This window comes from Miniopterus schreibersii (genome assembly GCF_964146895.1).
Source record: "Miniopterus schreibersii genome assembly, chromosome: 2".
In the NCBI taxonomy this organism is placed as follows: domain Eukaryota; kingdom Metazoa; phylum Chordata; class Mammalia; order Chiroptera; family Miniopteridae; genus Miniopterus; species Miniopterus schreibersii.
Genome location: NC_138102.1, coordinates 49,841,904 through 49,857,663, shown reverse-complemented (window position 1 = coordinate 49,857,663; position 15,760 = coordinate 49,841,904). Strand labels below are relative to the sequence as shown.

At 40.9% G+C, this 15,760-nt stretch overlaps 1 protein-coding gene across 2 annotated transcripts in view; it reads right to left on the bottom strand.

The window, feature by feature from the left end:
* OBI1 (ORC ubiquitin ligase 1) overlaps positions 1-8,110 on the bottom strand; it is a 34,835-nt gene extending 26,725 nt beyond the window's left edge. The window contains exons 1-2 of one of the 2 annotated variants that reach the window (XM_081130738.1): positions 7,881-8,110; positions 629-764 (exon numbers count right to left, since the gene is read on the bottom strand). Coding sequence is in view for 1 of the 2 variants with exons in the window: in XM_081130737.1 (XP_080986863.1) it covers positions 629-764; positions 7,921-7,992 (208 nt within the window). In the remaining variant the exon portion in view is untranslated. The remainder of the gene's footprint in view (positions 1-628; positions 765-7,880) is intronic. The other variant, XM_081130737.1, reaches the window with a different exon arrangement.
* Positions 8,111-15,760: the final 7,650 nt, after the last annotated feature.

The following is a 15,760-nucleotide window of genomic DNA, read 5'->3' as shown; positions in this document are numbered from 1 at the left end:
GGATCATGCCACCTCATCCTTCTTCTTGCCCATAGAATAAGTCTCTGATTTAATCTGTGACTCAGGATTCTCTGAAATAAAGTTTCAATTTACCTTTTCAGTCTTATTTCAGTAGTCAATCCTAAAGTAGACTACTGATAATTTCCAAAAACGTGCTTTTTGTTTTCTTACCTCTAAACTTTAGTTCACGCTATTCTCTCTGCATAAAATGCCCTCCCTAACCTTTACCAGTTGAAATTTTATCCATCCTTAAATTCCACCATAAAGGCCACCTGCTTCCTGAAACCTTTCTTGATGTTGCTAGGTAGTCTTTCTTGTCTGAACACTCTGGGCTTTTTCTTGGCCTTTAGCATCTGCTGCTTTAAACCAATAATATTTTGGTCCACATGCACAACCCCTACCAGAATATAAGTTCCACAAAACTCTAAGATTTCTCATAATTCCTTGTGCTCCTCAGTTGTTCCACTTATAGACTATACATATGACTATACATATGATGTTATTTTGCCAGTCTGATATTGGCAAAATAACATCATTGAAAGTTGTCTATTTTGGTCTTCCTCCAAATATACACTATTTAGAAATTGTTTCAAATCTATTTTTATGTGTTTAGAAAGTAGGCCCTTACCAATAATCTCTTTGCAAGGATTTTCAGGAGTGATGGGGACTCTGCAAGCTGGACACTGGCTATTATTCTTCAACCACAAATCGATACAAATTGAACAAAATACATGGTTGTTGATGCATATGACAGGCTGGCGTACCTTTTAAAAAAAGAAACATTACTTTTAGTACAGGGCATGGTCATAACTAGAATCCCAATAGGTTTAGTTAAGAGCAAACAAACTGCTTCTCTAGAGTACAGCAGAGTAGATGTAGAAGCAGAATAGCTGCTTCTGCTACCACATTGTTTCTTATCTATGTTTAACAGAGATACTAGCTGAGATATCTGGTCATAGAGATGGAAACTTCTGACATACAGGGTGGGGGCAAAAGTAGGTTTACAGTTGTTCATATGGAAAATACAATAATTAATAAATAATACGAGAATAAACCATGCTTCACATACCCACAACTGTAAACCTTTTGCCCCCCCCCCCCCCGGATTATGAAATGGTTTTATTTTGTTCCAAACTACACTCATGTCCAAAAAGAAAATGCACTTTGTTCCATTAAAGCTGGGACAATTTTCCTTCAACTATTCTATTTTAGAATTATGAAATGAGAAACAGAAGGTTCTTGAAAGATCATTTAGTCCAAGCACCCATCTGATACTTGACTCCTTCCCTCAATTGATTCTACTATGTTACAGAGCAAGAGCAACCAACAATTAAGCACTGACAGCTTACTAGGAAGTCTCCCAAATGAATGAGGAATGAAAGCTAAAACAACCCTAAAAGACATGAGTACCATTCTCAGCAGGCATAAAATCTAAACAGCAAACAATGCTGACACATACTGACATACACCAAATGCACAAATCTCTGACTCCATTTAAACAAGTACATATAGTAATAATACTTTACATTTACATAGTCATATATTTTACAAAGGGCTTTCACATATATTGTCTCCTCTGTTTTTGTTTTGCTTTGTTTTTAAATAACCCTGTGAAGTAAAGAGTAAATACACTTTACAAATAAGGAAACCCAGGTGTGAAAAACTTATGTGGCTTGCTCAGGGTTAACTATTTTCACTATGTTTAGTTGTTTATCAGAGGGAAAATAAAGAGAGAATTTGCTTTAGTTTTGTACCTGCTGGTATGCTTTGGTTGTTCACATATTTATTATCTGTCTCCCCAGAGGGAAGATAGAAGAGAGAAATTGCTTTAGCTTTCTACCTGAAATTATATATTTGTTTTCATATTTATTGTCTATCTCCCCTATTAGAATGGAGGCTCCGTGAGAGCAAGAACTTCCTTAGTTTCGTTCATTCCTAAATCCCAGGTGCCTAGAAGACAGCCTAGTACACAGTAGGTACTCAATAAAGGTTTGATGAATGAAGTAATTGCTATTAAGATAGTATTTAACATTCAATTCAACTTAGGGAACTTGACAGAGGGAATAATGATTTAATATTCTTCAAACAGCTCAAACTTAACAATAAAAACAAAAAAGAAATGTTTAGGTTTTCACTTGATTTACATGATACTTTTACTGTATCTCTTCATCTGGCTATTAATTTGTATCCTTTAATAACCCTTGTAATAAACCAATATTCTAGTGGGTAAATGGGTTTTCATGAGTTCTGTGAGCTGTTCTAGCAAATTAATTGAACCCATGGAGGGGGGAGTGGGGACCTCTGATTTATAGTCAGTCACTAAGAAGTACTGGTAATAACCTGTGCTTTTGACTGGCTTTTGAAGAAGTGGAGGACATTCTTTGTGGACTAAGCCCTTTCTCTACCTGTGGGAGAGGGATTTGAGCCACAGATAGCAAAATTCCTAAGAAGTAAGGAAAATGAGATCCAAAGCAGAATGGGGAGATTTGGGCTTATACAGGAGTGAGAATCTGTCTTCCATTGTAAGAAAAGGGAAGACTAAGGGTGTGAGAATTAACACAGATGGTTTGGAAAAACTGTTGATAGTAAGAGTAGAGAAATGCTGCAACTGTTCTAAATGCTTATATTTTTTCATTAAATAAGAGGTGAGGTTACCAGCTGAAAGTAAGAAGTGAAGGACATCAACTTGAGAAAATAGGAGAATAAAGCAGGTATTTTGAAAAATGAGAAAGTAAATTTACTGTTGAGTTCCTATTTGAGGTCTGAGGTTCTGACTGTAAAGACCAATTAACATAGGTGAGTATTTTTCTTACCAAGTTTTAATTACTCAGGTTCAGGCAGGAAGTAAAAAGTTGAAGTTCTGCCAAGGAGGAAGAGACAAGGGACTGATGATAATAAATGACCATGGTTAAAAAGGGAAATGAATACTTGAATGGAAATGACAGTGAAAAAGTGAGAGTCATAGAGTCAATGGATGGGTCTGGGTAAAGGTGAAGTATTGCTGGAGAGTAGGTATGATAGGAAGAGCATCAGACACTGAAATGCTTAGAGTCAAATACTGGAGGTGGTATAGCTGCTTTCTCTAATGTTTTGTCTTAAAGCCATCTTATATGACATAGTTCTATTTCTCTCTTAATCTCATATATCAAGCAGTGTTAACATATTTTCTATGGTGAAAACTTCTGAGAATCCTTTATAACAGGATCTCAGTAAGTGGCAGTGCTTAAGCATTGAGAAATAAACCTGGGGCCAACTCCCGCTATGTCACTTATTGAGCTGTTTGAACTTGAGTAAGCCCTTTATGAAAAGGGCATCAGTTTCTGCCTCTGCAAACTGTAGTTTAACCTAGTACACTTTTCATTCAGGTGCTGCTTAAGATTTAATAGTGTAAAGATGTAAGCACAAAGACTTCCACATAGCAATAACTCAAACAAACTAAACAGACAGACAAATGAAACAAAAGAAGAAAGAAAAAGGTAACAATATTTCTATTTCCACTTGCCCAGGAGCTAACTCCATGTAAGGATCTTGTAGCTGCCTCAACGATAACACGTCCAAAACCAAACACGGCCTCTTCATATTCTCTCCTCATACACTCCTATTAAAAGGTGGGAAAATCAAATGCTATCTCCTCTGCAGAGCCTTTACTAATCCTTTTACAAGTACCTGGGTCTTTTTTTGATCCTTATAAGGGTACTCCTTATGCACTGATTTACTGTTCACTTCTTTCTGTGTTGTGCTGTACTTAGAAAGATGTTTACATTTTGCCTTTCATATTAGACTCCAGGATCTTTGGGGGCAGTAGCAGTGTCCTGTTCATCTTTGTATTCACCTACAGCACCTGATATAATGCCTCACACACACTAAAATAAAAGTGAATTTTGATATATTAAAATGAAAGGCTGAGATAATGTTCCTAAAAGCATTTCAAGAAGCAAATGTCAATGGCTACCGCAAAACTGTGAAAAGCAAAAGTTTAATCTTTCCATTTAATCTATCAAAATGATATACAAGAACAACCAGGTAGACTACTTGACCCTGTCTGTTAAGAGCCATTGGCAATGTCACCTACAGAAGAACCATTTTCACTGTTCAATATCTGGTACTGTCACTGTCATTGTGTTGGATTTTTGAAACAGTTGACTAATTCATTTCTTTGGACTAAGTAATTATCAGATAATGATTTCTAGGTTTAAATTTAGCTTAGGAGTATAGAAACCTATATAGGAGAAAGAACTACTAAACCATGTTATAGTACTGCTTACTTACTTGACTGTAACCTACAGGAGCAAAATACAAAGAATCTATCCCTCCCTCAATTCCTGTCCAGATTCTGCAAATACAACACCAAATCACACAATAATGTCCTTTAATAAGATCTTCCCAAGATACATAAACAGTCATAATTTGCCTACATTATTAAATTTTATATCTAATTTAATTCCAAATGAGGTCTCTGGCAACAAAACAGTACTCTTATGAAATAAAAATGCAAGATGACAATAGCAAGGGTAAGTGACAATGTACAATTCCAAACTCATGTGCAGTCAGCATGTTGAAGTTATGTCCTAGGGTAACACCCCTGAGGCTAGTGAGGAGAAGGAGGAAGAGAAGACAAAGCAAAGTAGGAAAAGGGGCTCTTGTACTGGAATGGGCCTGAGGGGAGGCAGTCCTGGGTCAGAGTGATTAACCCTGTAAGTCTGTAATTTTTCACCTCTTACTAAAACTAACTGTAGGCCACATCTGGCTGTCACTCATGGCAAAACACAGAGCCAGTCAATAAAAGTATTATATACAAAAACAATTTGGTCTCATAGCTTGAATCCTAATTGAAGAGATAAACATCTGGAATAATCTAGAGAAAAACTGGTCTCTAGCATTCTGGTGGCAGTACCAAAATGTCACTTAACAGATATCCTGGGCTAGATCATTCCTATATTTCTGCTGGCTCACTAGTCTAAGGTATGGTAAAAAATTAAGGAGAAACAGGCAAGAAAATACGTTACACATAAACCAATCCACAGGATCTGTACCTTACTTCTTGAGGCCACATAGAACTCTTACTTGCAATATTGGCAAGGTTGCTAAACATTATTGGGCAGAGAATCCACCTTTAAGACTGAGGTAGAGACAGAGGTAGTAAATGGAAAATGCTTAAACTTTCCAATTTTGAGTACTAAAGACAAATTTCCACTACTGCTTTCCTTGCCATTCTTACCCACCCCCATCCCAACCAGCATCTATATTATCTCTTCAGATTTAAGGTCTCCCACACCCTCATCTCCTTTAAGGTAATATGCACCCCCCAACACACACACACACACACACACACACACACACACACACACACACACACACACACACACACAGTGATACTCTCACACACACACACAGTGATACTCCCGAAATAATGGCCCCTTAATTCTGTTGATCAAAAGAGAAGGTTGCTGATGGCAAGATTTTGGGGCAAATGGTGAGGGAGGCACAAGAATGATTATCTGGAAGAGGCAGCAGGAGATACCAGTGTCAGGGAAGGTGAAGTGACATTGGAAACATGGTGCTACTCCAGGCCATGCCATCTCCAGTAACCCCACAAACAGAAGTGTTTGTGGGAGGATGAGTAGCAAAAGCAGACCTGATCTACTTCAGCTATACAAAAGGCATCATACAGAACCAGTTAAAACCCCTGAATGTACTGTGGCAATTTCCACAACAGAGAGGACCCACTGTTGGGAATGCAAATCATCTAGTGAGTGCACTGGCCTCACAAAGCACCTGGGAAGAACAGTTCCTAGAAAAGTCTGGTTTCCTCAGTTTGATGGCCTGCCTCCATGCCACAGTAAAGATGAACATTTATTGAATACTGCCAGACTTAACATTAATAAACTAACACTTATTACCAGACTTCATGCTAAGCACTGCATTTAACCCTCCAGTAACCACAAGGATGGGTGTTGATACTATTACCACTCTCATTTTACAGATATGCTAACTGCTCTGAAAGAAATTAGGTAACTTGTCCTATATAAGGTCGTATAACTAATAAGTGGAAGAGTGTAGATTAGAATTCATGCAGTCTGAACATAAAACTCAGGCCCTCAATTGCCACACTTTTCTGCCTCCATAAGAGACAGAAAAAAACGCCTATTTACAAATTGTTAATCTTTTATTATCAAATTTAATTTTAGGATACAGCTTAACTAACACAAGAAAATGAAAGAGATACCAAGTGTCTGCTGTCATGGATGAGCTAAAGTGAGTTTTTAGGAAGTAATCTACTCAAGACAAATGGCAGCAATAGAGGTTCGAACACCAAAGGCTGTAAGCCTTAGTTTTCTTATTTTAAAAAAATGGGGAAACCAGTCCACTCTATCTCACAGCCCTGGTGAGAGGAATAAATGAAATAATTAAACACAAATGAAAGCATCCTGTAATCTGCAAACCACTATATTCTATTAGGCATAATTTTTGTTAAACACAAAAAGCACAAGTATGGAAAATGAACCGGGCAGAACACATTTTCAACGCAATTGCTAAAGACAGCCTACGAACTAATGGGAACTCGAAATAACCATACAACTAAGACCAAGTAAAAATTATTTCCCAAGGGTATTTTTAGCAGCCTTTAAGGCAACTGTTGGAGGAAATGCACGTGGAATGTAACACATACTTGTGGGAACTTCGTGTCGAGGGCCAAATGTACACCTATCAAATAGAAACCTCCTCCTCCTCCTCCTCCTCCCGGGCCTGTACCAGGCAGTGGCAGCCAATGCCACCCTCCAACACAGTATCCTTCATCTCTCCAGTCACAAGTGATCAAGCCCCCCCCTATAGCTCTCACAGCACATTTGCTAGTTTGTTGGCATTTCGTTCTGATTGGCATCAAGTTACCAGGGGCTTCCAAGGCTGACTTCCCACTACTTCTTGAACTGAGTAAATTCACACAGAACCCCACACACCTAAAGCACTTGGCGGTATCGGCCAGCGCTCAGACATTTCCCTTCTGAAGTTCAGGTTCAGTCTGCACTTGGGGCTAAACGCACACACACACCCCACAAACGTGAAAACCGTTCAGGGTGGGGGGAAAAAAATCTAATTGTTCCCATTATCTTCTCCCTTCTGGATCTACTGAAGAAATGCTCTGTTAAAAGCCGAATGAGAGGCCCCAACGGAAAGGAAAGAGACGAATGCTTCGGGGCACTTAAAACCCGGCATCGAATTCAGAACTGCTTTCTTCCCCCGGTTTCACAAACACTCTAGGCGCCTCTCGCATCACAAAGAGAGGGGATTCTTTCCCGCGACGGTCGTCCTCGGAAGGAAAGACCTCGCCTCTCGTTCTACACACCGTTCAGGGCCACGTGCTGCTTCGTGTTCAAACGCTGAACTCAGAGCCAAGGCACTCAGGGCCGGGCTGAGCAAAAGAGAAGGATCCTGGAAATGGACAGGGCTCCCTAACAGGCACTGTAGGCCCCGGAGCGTGAACCCGCCAGCCGCGCGGGGGACCACGGAGCCTGAGGCGGGGGCCCGCGAGAGGTGCCTGCACGGGCTCCACGCGGGGCCACCAGGGGCTCAGGGGCGTCGGCCACCGCTGCGAGGCGTGCGGGACCAAGCCCCCTCACGCCCGCGTCGGCCAGAGGCGGCGGCCCGCGGTGGCACGGCCGCCCCGCCGCCCTCCCTTCAGACCCCAGGCGCTGTCATCGTCCTCGGAAAGGCGCGCGGACGAACCCATTCATCACCGCGCGCTCCCTCGGTCCCCCGGGACGCGGCCTCCGGTCGCCCCGAGGAGAACGGGGGTTGGCGTCCTCGCCCATCCCGGCGCCTCACGCCCCGTCCCCGCCGCACGCGGAGACCGCGCTGGGCTCCGGCGAGCCACTTCATACCCGATCCCGTTTCGTAGCCGTGCCCGGAATCACCCATTACCTTCCCCAGGCAAATGTGGCACGTGATGGGCAGAGTGAGGGACAATGTAACGTTCTGCACGGTCTGAGCCATGGCAGCGTTCAGAATCCCGCCAACACGGAAGTCCCGCCGACCGCGGAGCCCTGCGGCGACCGGGAGAAGGCGAGGCCGGCTACGGCAGCCCGGCGGGGCCACAGCCCGCCGCCAGAGCGAACGGAAACGCGCTTGGGAACGCGCGGGCGCCGCGGCTCGCCCGTCCTGCCTGCGTTCCTTTCATTACCGAAAAACAGACAGACAAAACACTTTCCCCGGCTCGGGGGCTGAAGACTCCCGAGAATGGAAGGGAAGGCGGTTTAGTACAGGTATCGAGGATCCTGAAAATTTAAGTGAAAGAGTCATAATCGTGAGAGGAAGACCAATAAAGGCGGTTTTAAAATTCCGGACTCTTTCCCGGAGGGTGGGGCGGGGGCCAAGTTTTCCGTCTAAAGACAAAACCCTACCCAGCCTGCAAACACGGTGCAGTCAGAGCTGGAAGAGAGAGGACGGGCTCTACCTTGCAATTTTTCAAAACAACTTTCTGCCGCTCTCAGCTCTCTTTGTATTCGTAAAGGATGTGATGTCACTTAAAAACAACCAACTGTAATTGCCTCTTTATCTGTTTCTGAGACGTTGTGGATACAGTCAATCGCCGCTTTCCCAGCAGACGCGCATTCGCTGCGGGCCCTTCTGTGGTTTCTGTCTAAAATGAGGTCTAAGGGCCTGGGCCACAGACTGTTTTACATGCACAGGTGAGAGGCTGCAGAGGGTGTGGGCCACGCGCGCTCCCCCAAAGCGCTTGAGTTTACAGCGTCTCAGGACTTCACTTCAGGTGCACGGTTGTAATGAAGCCTGCCACTGTGCTGGGGAGCTAGGAAGGAGCATGCCTGGGGCGATTATAAGTTTCCATTTCCTTCCAATGAAAGAGAGAACTCTGAAAGTTCCTAAATGAACTTTGAATAGAACAGATTTGGAATTTAACTGCAACTTTAAGTGAGGAAGAGCCACTGTGATCAACTGATGCAGACAAACACAATCTATGAGTAGGGAGATTTAGAAATAAAACCGATGGAATTGCTTTTACTAATATGTCAGGAAAAGATGCAGGGTAAGTCACAAGAAGCAGCCTCCTGGTTAAAAGAAAGAGGTTTTTGGATCTGGACCGTGAGGGTAGAGATCCTTGCAGAAACAATTTCCTGGCTCTACTGGCTTCAGACAATGTATTTAACCTCCACTTCTTAGCTTCCTCGTTGGTAAAATTGTGTGTGTGTGTGTGTGTGTGTGTGTGTGTGTTAAATGATGTCAGTGTATGCATACTATCAGGTCTATAAAAGGAACAGACAATAATGAGATTGGAGCAGCTAGTAGTTTCCTTGAAGAAGCCCAAGTCCAGTTCAAAATAGGCTCACAGGTGACAGTGAGAATGGTTCCAAACAGCTAACTTCATTTTCTAGGAATTGGACACTATCATGTGCTTGGAATTGGAAAACTGGGCAAAATAGTCAATTGAATGTCTGTTTAATGGTCACTTTTTCAGAGTGCCTGGCATAAAAGTCATATAGTTTGGCTATTTCCTGGGTATTGGAAGTCATATTCACATGGGGAGTAGAACTCCCATGTTTGCTAATGCGCCTTTCACATTCTTGGCTGTATTATCTCAGGCTTCAGGATGAGAAAGCTTCAGATCATTACCCGCTGTCATTCAGGTTTTCCCATCTTCCCCATCTCACTCTGTTCTTTTCCCTATATTACTATGTTCTTCCATATTCTCATCTTGCCCATTCCCCGTTCTTACCTTTCTGATACCTAAGGTGGTATTTTAGGGCCTGTCATTCCCATCCTCTGAGTGGGATGTGGGACTGAGAATGCTCTGTCTCTGGCATCCATCCCTGGAAACGGTGCAGCAGGAAGATGTGTTGAACACAATTACAAAAAAAAGAAGAAAAAAAAAGACTTTTTCATTTCTACTGAGAAGTTCATTTCTTGCTAATCATCCTGGTGATTGATGTTAACAGTCACAAAAATAAATTTTAGAAGTCATAACATACATTTTAAATAGAATGCTAGAATCTTGAATATTTTCAACATCTCTTTCCACATTTACTAACATTGTTACGACTTCTCAGTGTTGTTTTAGTGCTCTGTCCATATATCTATCTCTATGCTGATCACATTGCATTATAGTTGGTTATTTATGTGTTTGCCCTCACAACAGACTGTTTCTTGAGGTCAGGGATTACATCTGATTTATCTAGTATCTGGTGTTAAGTGACTATTCCACAAACTACATTTTCTTTAGCTACAGACTACCTTTTTTTAACATACCCAGGCTATTTTAAATATTGTCTTGTTTTTCACTTCAGAATGGAAGACTACATTGCTTTTTTGCTAAATATAAAAATAATAAGGCTCATCTTAAGAAAATTAAGCCATCTAAACATATATAAAATAATAAGAAGTTCCTCTACACTCGTGCCTCACCTCTCTATCCTGCGTGGTAATCTCTATTAACATTCTAGAGCATATTCTTATAAACATATTAATTCGTATATTACTGTGTGCATAAGTACAAATAGGATCAGACCTTCTTTGTTCATTAATGTTTTGTGGATGAGTACACGCACAGACACACACACACATATAACTAAATAATATTGTTAGCAATACCAGCTGATTAGGACTCTCTCTAGGTCCAGATTGATTCCAAGCCAATTCCCAGGCTTTGCTTTTAATAATGCAGATGGTTTAAGGTCAGGAACTATGTCTTCCCTCTGCTCTATGAAAGGCATTTCTTTTTTTTTTTTTTTTTTACAAATAATGTTCTAAATAGTCATTATTTGACCAAAATTATTAAATAATATTGCCATTACTCTAATAGGAAAATAAAGATTATATGGCTCATTGACTTTCTGCTTCATTTCTTTCTCAACTTCTTAGAGGGGCAAGTCCTGTGACCTGAGGAGGTCTGGCAATACAGCACCTGGGATGGGCTAAAACCTTAGAATCATCAACTTTTAGAACTTAGAAAGGATCTTAAGGTTGTGTGTTTTCTGTGGGGTTTTTTTATGTAGGTCTTTCATTTCACAGATGAGGAAATTGAGGCATAGATAAGGTAAACCACCTGATAATGGTAGAATTGGAGCTAAATCCTAGATCTCACTTAGGCATTCTGAGATTATTGGCCCAATGCCTTTGTGTAAGTGCAAGATGTATTTTTATTAATAAAGTAATTCAGTAATAAAAAGTCAGTCATAATTGAATTTCTTCCCTAAGAAAACCATCAAATAGCTATGGAACACCTTTTACCCCTTGTTTAAATCAGAATCATTTTTATGATAAATTATTTAAAAGCAAGTTAAAAAATATAAAATCTTAAGTGCTATTAAAAATTGATTAGGAATGCATTATTCTTTCATTGACCCAGTTCAGATTGTTTTTTAATTTTTTTGGTCAAAGCTAATAAATTTGAGTAGATGTTTCAGACAGACATTTTGTAATCATTTGGTCATCAGTCAATTAATCACAACTTCATAAATATTGATTTCAGATTACATTTATTTTTCATTCCTGAAAGACAATCTTTTTGTTTTGTTTTAAATTTGTACACCCCCCACTTGGATTGTGGTTAACACTGAGAAAACTCATAAAAGTTAGATTAAAAATTAATCAGAGGTGCTGGCCCAGTTGCATGGATGTCTTCTTCACATGGTACCATTTTCTCACAGGCTGGAAATGAGATAGAATGTCTGAAAATATGTTTGTTATTACAGCAGAGGTACTTGGCTTTTCCTTGCACATTTTTTAAAGAATAGACTATTGGAAATTAGCATTCATTTATTTAATGTATTTTTATTAAAGACATTAAAGAACAACTAACTGAAAGTTTTATCCCATGGAGCTTCCATTCTAGTAGAAAAGTTATGCTGCACTGGCTTGGAACCAAATCCTCGCCTGGCCTCTTAAGTAGCAGTTGAGGTTTTAATACTGAATCTGCACATCAAGTTTGCATGTAATCACAAGGTAAAGGTTGCAGAAGAAATAAATATATGTCATTAGTTATTTCTTATTCCACCAGAATATAAAAATTTTTATGTGCCAAGCACTGGTCTAAGGGTTGAGTATACAGCTGTAAATCAGACAAGATCCCTGCCTACATTTATTCATTCAACAAATATTTTAGTGACTACCAATGATGTGCCAGTCCCTACTATAATTGAGCCACTGTATAAATGACCCAACTCTTCTAATCTACCATAAAATGCCTATTTCTATAGTAATTTCTCTTCTGAGTGCTGTTATTGTTAGTTAGCCCCTGGGATTGTTACACAAGTTATAATTTTAAACATTTTAAAATGTTGCAAATTTGGTGATTGTTTTAAATTAGGTAATTTTAAGAAGATATTTTAGTTCCACCTAAGGCTAAGTGGTAACTTCACAAATGTTTGTTGATTGCTAGAGAATAAATGAAGGAAATATCACCTCCAGGAATATCCTAAAAGGAACCACAAAGATAAATAGGTTATGAGATTTGCCAAAGTAGCAGGATAGGCAACCTAGAGTTGAGTTCCCTGGCTGTTTAAGAAACAAATTACTTTTCTTTCTACCCTCAGTTTAGGTGTGAGCAGACCTTCTAAAGTGAGATCCTCCCATACGAGCTCCAAGCCAGGCTCCTGTTTTCATCCTATTTACTGAAGCCCTATAAATATTTGTATTTTATCTGAGGGCACCTCTCCCACTAAAGCGTCCTGCACTTGATGATGGTGTCCTCAGCAGCTGGCTGGAGTCTTGCTTAGTTGCTTTACCTCTTCTAGTAAGACATCAACATCTCCTTTATACACTCACCACCCCCCCGTCATTGTTTTAGCAGCTGAGTCATTTATTACAAGTATTATTTCAACCTTTGTGACTAGGGAGGATAATATCCAGTGGGGGAAAGGGCATGAGCAAAGAGACACTCTGATTCACCATAAATTAACAGAGTAACTGACATTTTTTCCTCGAGGTGAACAAGTATCACTATTCCCTGAGACTGAATCCAATGAGAGCTGTATTTGCAAGGGCTGCCCTAACGAATTACCCCAAATTGGGTGGCTTAAACAATAGACATTTATTGTCTCTCATTTCTTGGGGCTGCAAGTCTGAAATCAAGGTGTCAGCAGGGTTAGTTCCTTCTGAGGGCTGTGAGGAAGAGCCTGTTCCATGCTTCTTACCCAGCTTCTGGTGGTTTGCTGGCCATCTTTGGCATTTCTTGGCTTACAGAAGAAGCATCACTCTGACTTCTGCCTTCATCTTCACATGGAGGGCATTCTCCCTGTGTGCATGTCTATGTCTAAATTTCTACTTTTTATAAGGAGGACTTCATATTGGATTAAAAGTGTGCCCTACCTCATCTTAATTAATTACATATGTGATGACCTCCTTTCGGAAAAAGGTCACATTTTTAGGTAATGGGGGTTAGGACTTCAATATGAATTTGGGAGGGGACACAATTCAACCTATAACAGTAGCCATGAATACTGTTAACAATGATATCCAATTCCCTTTCCCCTGAGCACACTGCTGGTCTGCCCTGCCTGGCCCCCTTGTCTGTGGGGGAGCTCTGGTCCCAGTTTGGCAAATAAGACACAAGCAGAAGTAATGTGGTTCCTTCTTGGCTGAAGCATTTCATTACCTGTTTGACATTGCCAAGAGCTCTCTGTCACTGCCACGGTGACCAATAACATTTAAGACAGTTCCTGCTCAGTAAGTTTCTATTCCAAAGTGAAGCTACATGGAGCACACTCTTGCCTCTTCATAGGCAAATAACCTGAAAGAGAGACTAAACCTTTATGATTGTAAGTGACTAAGATGTGTTACCATTGCATAACCTAGTCTCCCCTGATATAATAACTGATTTATTTTTATTTTGTTTATACATTTTGCTATGGACTGAATTATGTCTCCCCAAAATGTACATGTTGAAGCCCAAGCCCTCAATATGACTATATCTGGAAATAGGGTCTTTTAGGAAGTATTTAAGATTAAATGATGATATAAAGGTGGAACCCTAATTGGATTGGACTGTGGCCTTGTAAGAATATCTCTTTCTCTCTTTCTCCCTCTCTCTCCACATACACACCATGTGGGGGACACAGCAAGACAGAGGCTCTCTGCAAGTTAGGAAGAGAATCCTCACCAGAACCCAACTAGATCTGGTACCCTGATCTAGGACTTCTAGTCTCAGAACAATGATTAAATAACTTCCTTTTGTGTAAGCCAGCTGATCTAGGGTATTTTGTCATGACAACTTGCACTGATTAAGACATTTCCTCCCATTATTTATACTTATTTATATGTTTTCTTTTAACATGAAAAAAATGTCCTTCAAAGTGTACATCATATGCCATATATTTTAGTGGATGTGCTACCTAGTTGTCTTTATAATAAACTAAATTTAAAGGAAACCCACTTGAAAATCTCAATTTTGTTCAATTTCATAGAAATGTATCGAGGGCCTACTGTGCTCAATCACAGCTCTCATGACCGCTATCCTAAGGGCCTCACACAAATCTCCTACCTTTCTTTTCTGCATTTACAGACTTTTAATGATGATACACATCATTTCTGTACTTTATGAACTTAAATGGTGATTAACTGTGGCAAATCGTATTACCGTTCACCAAAATCGGTATCCCCTCCACTTACTGGAAAAGGGTTATATTTTAGAGTTGTATCGGAGTTGGGCTTCATCAGGTGACTTTCTTTGGTCAATGAAATGTGAGCAGAAGTAACATAGCTCTTTTCCACACTGAAGCTGTAAGCGCCCACCCATGCCTGCTTCCTCATGCCTCTTTTTCCTTTGCCGTGGGTACTGAAAGTCTTTCAGAGGAGCTGCACTCTAAGCCTGGGCCCTACGGTGAAGACAGCATAGAGCAGAGCCTCAGGCCATGTGCAACAGACGTAAAATGTGAGCTAGAAAGAAGTCTTTGTTGCTATAAGCCACTGAGATTTTGGAGTGTTGTGTCTTTTGTGGGGTTGTGTGTTTTTTTGTTGTTTTTTTTTGATAGATGAAAATCTTAGCCCTTCCTCACTGATACAACAGCCTGCCCTCTAAGTGTTCATTTTGTGTGAGACTCTGTGTGGTGCCTGTGTCTGTACATAGAGCATGGCTGGCCCTTTCTTGGAACTACATCTGTAACAGACAGAGAGATAACCCACTCACTCTCCCTTTCAGAAGGCTCTTGATGTCCTGGTTATTGAGAGTATTGTCAGCAGACATCCTTCAACCTCCACCCCTTCAGGGTTTGCCTCAGTTACAGAGAAAGAACTGTCTCAGCCAAGGTCATATCCTTCCTAGGTTGGCCCACATCTGGTAAATGTTGGTGGGAATATAAAGGCCTGGTCAATGAAGGACAGCTCGGCTGGGCCATGAGCTCTAGAGCTTGGAATCTGCGGAGGGGTTGATGGGCCTGCCTGCCAGCTCGACTCCTTCCCTTGCCCAGTCCTACCTCCTTCCCTCCCCGTCTGCAGGCGTTGGTCACAAGTGCACTTCCTGACAAACCCCCTGAATATTCAACTCTGTTTTAGTCTTTTTCCCAGAGAACCTGCAGCAGCATGTCTATCTTTAAAGAAAATAAGGGGTGTGCGTGCGTGCACACATATACTGCCGATGGGTCTCTGTGCCTTGGTGGCTCTCCACTTTCCTCATTTTGTTCTGTAAATATGCCATTACCGCTAATCAGCTATATTCAACCTTTGCTCCTTGTGGACTTTGGGGACTGTCTGCCTTCTTCCAGTGGATATGTCAAATGTGCAAGTTTAACTTTCAGAGGGCAACTTAGTTTCG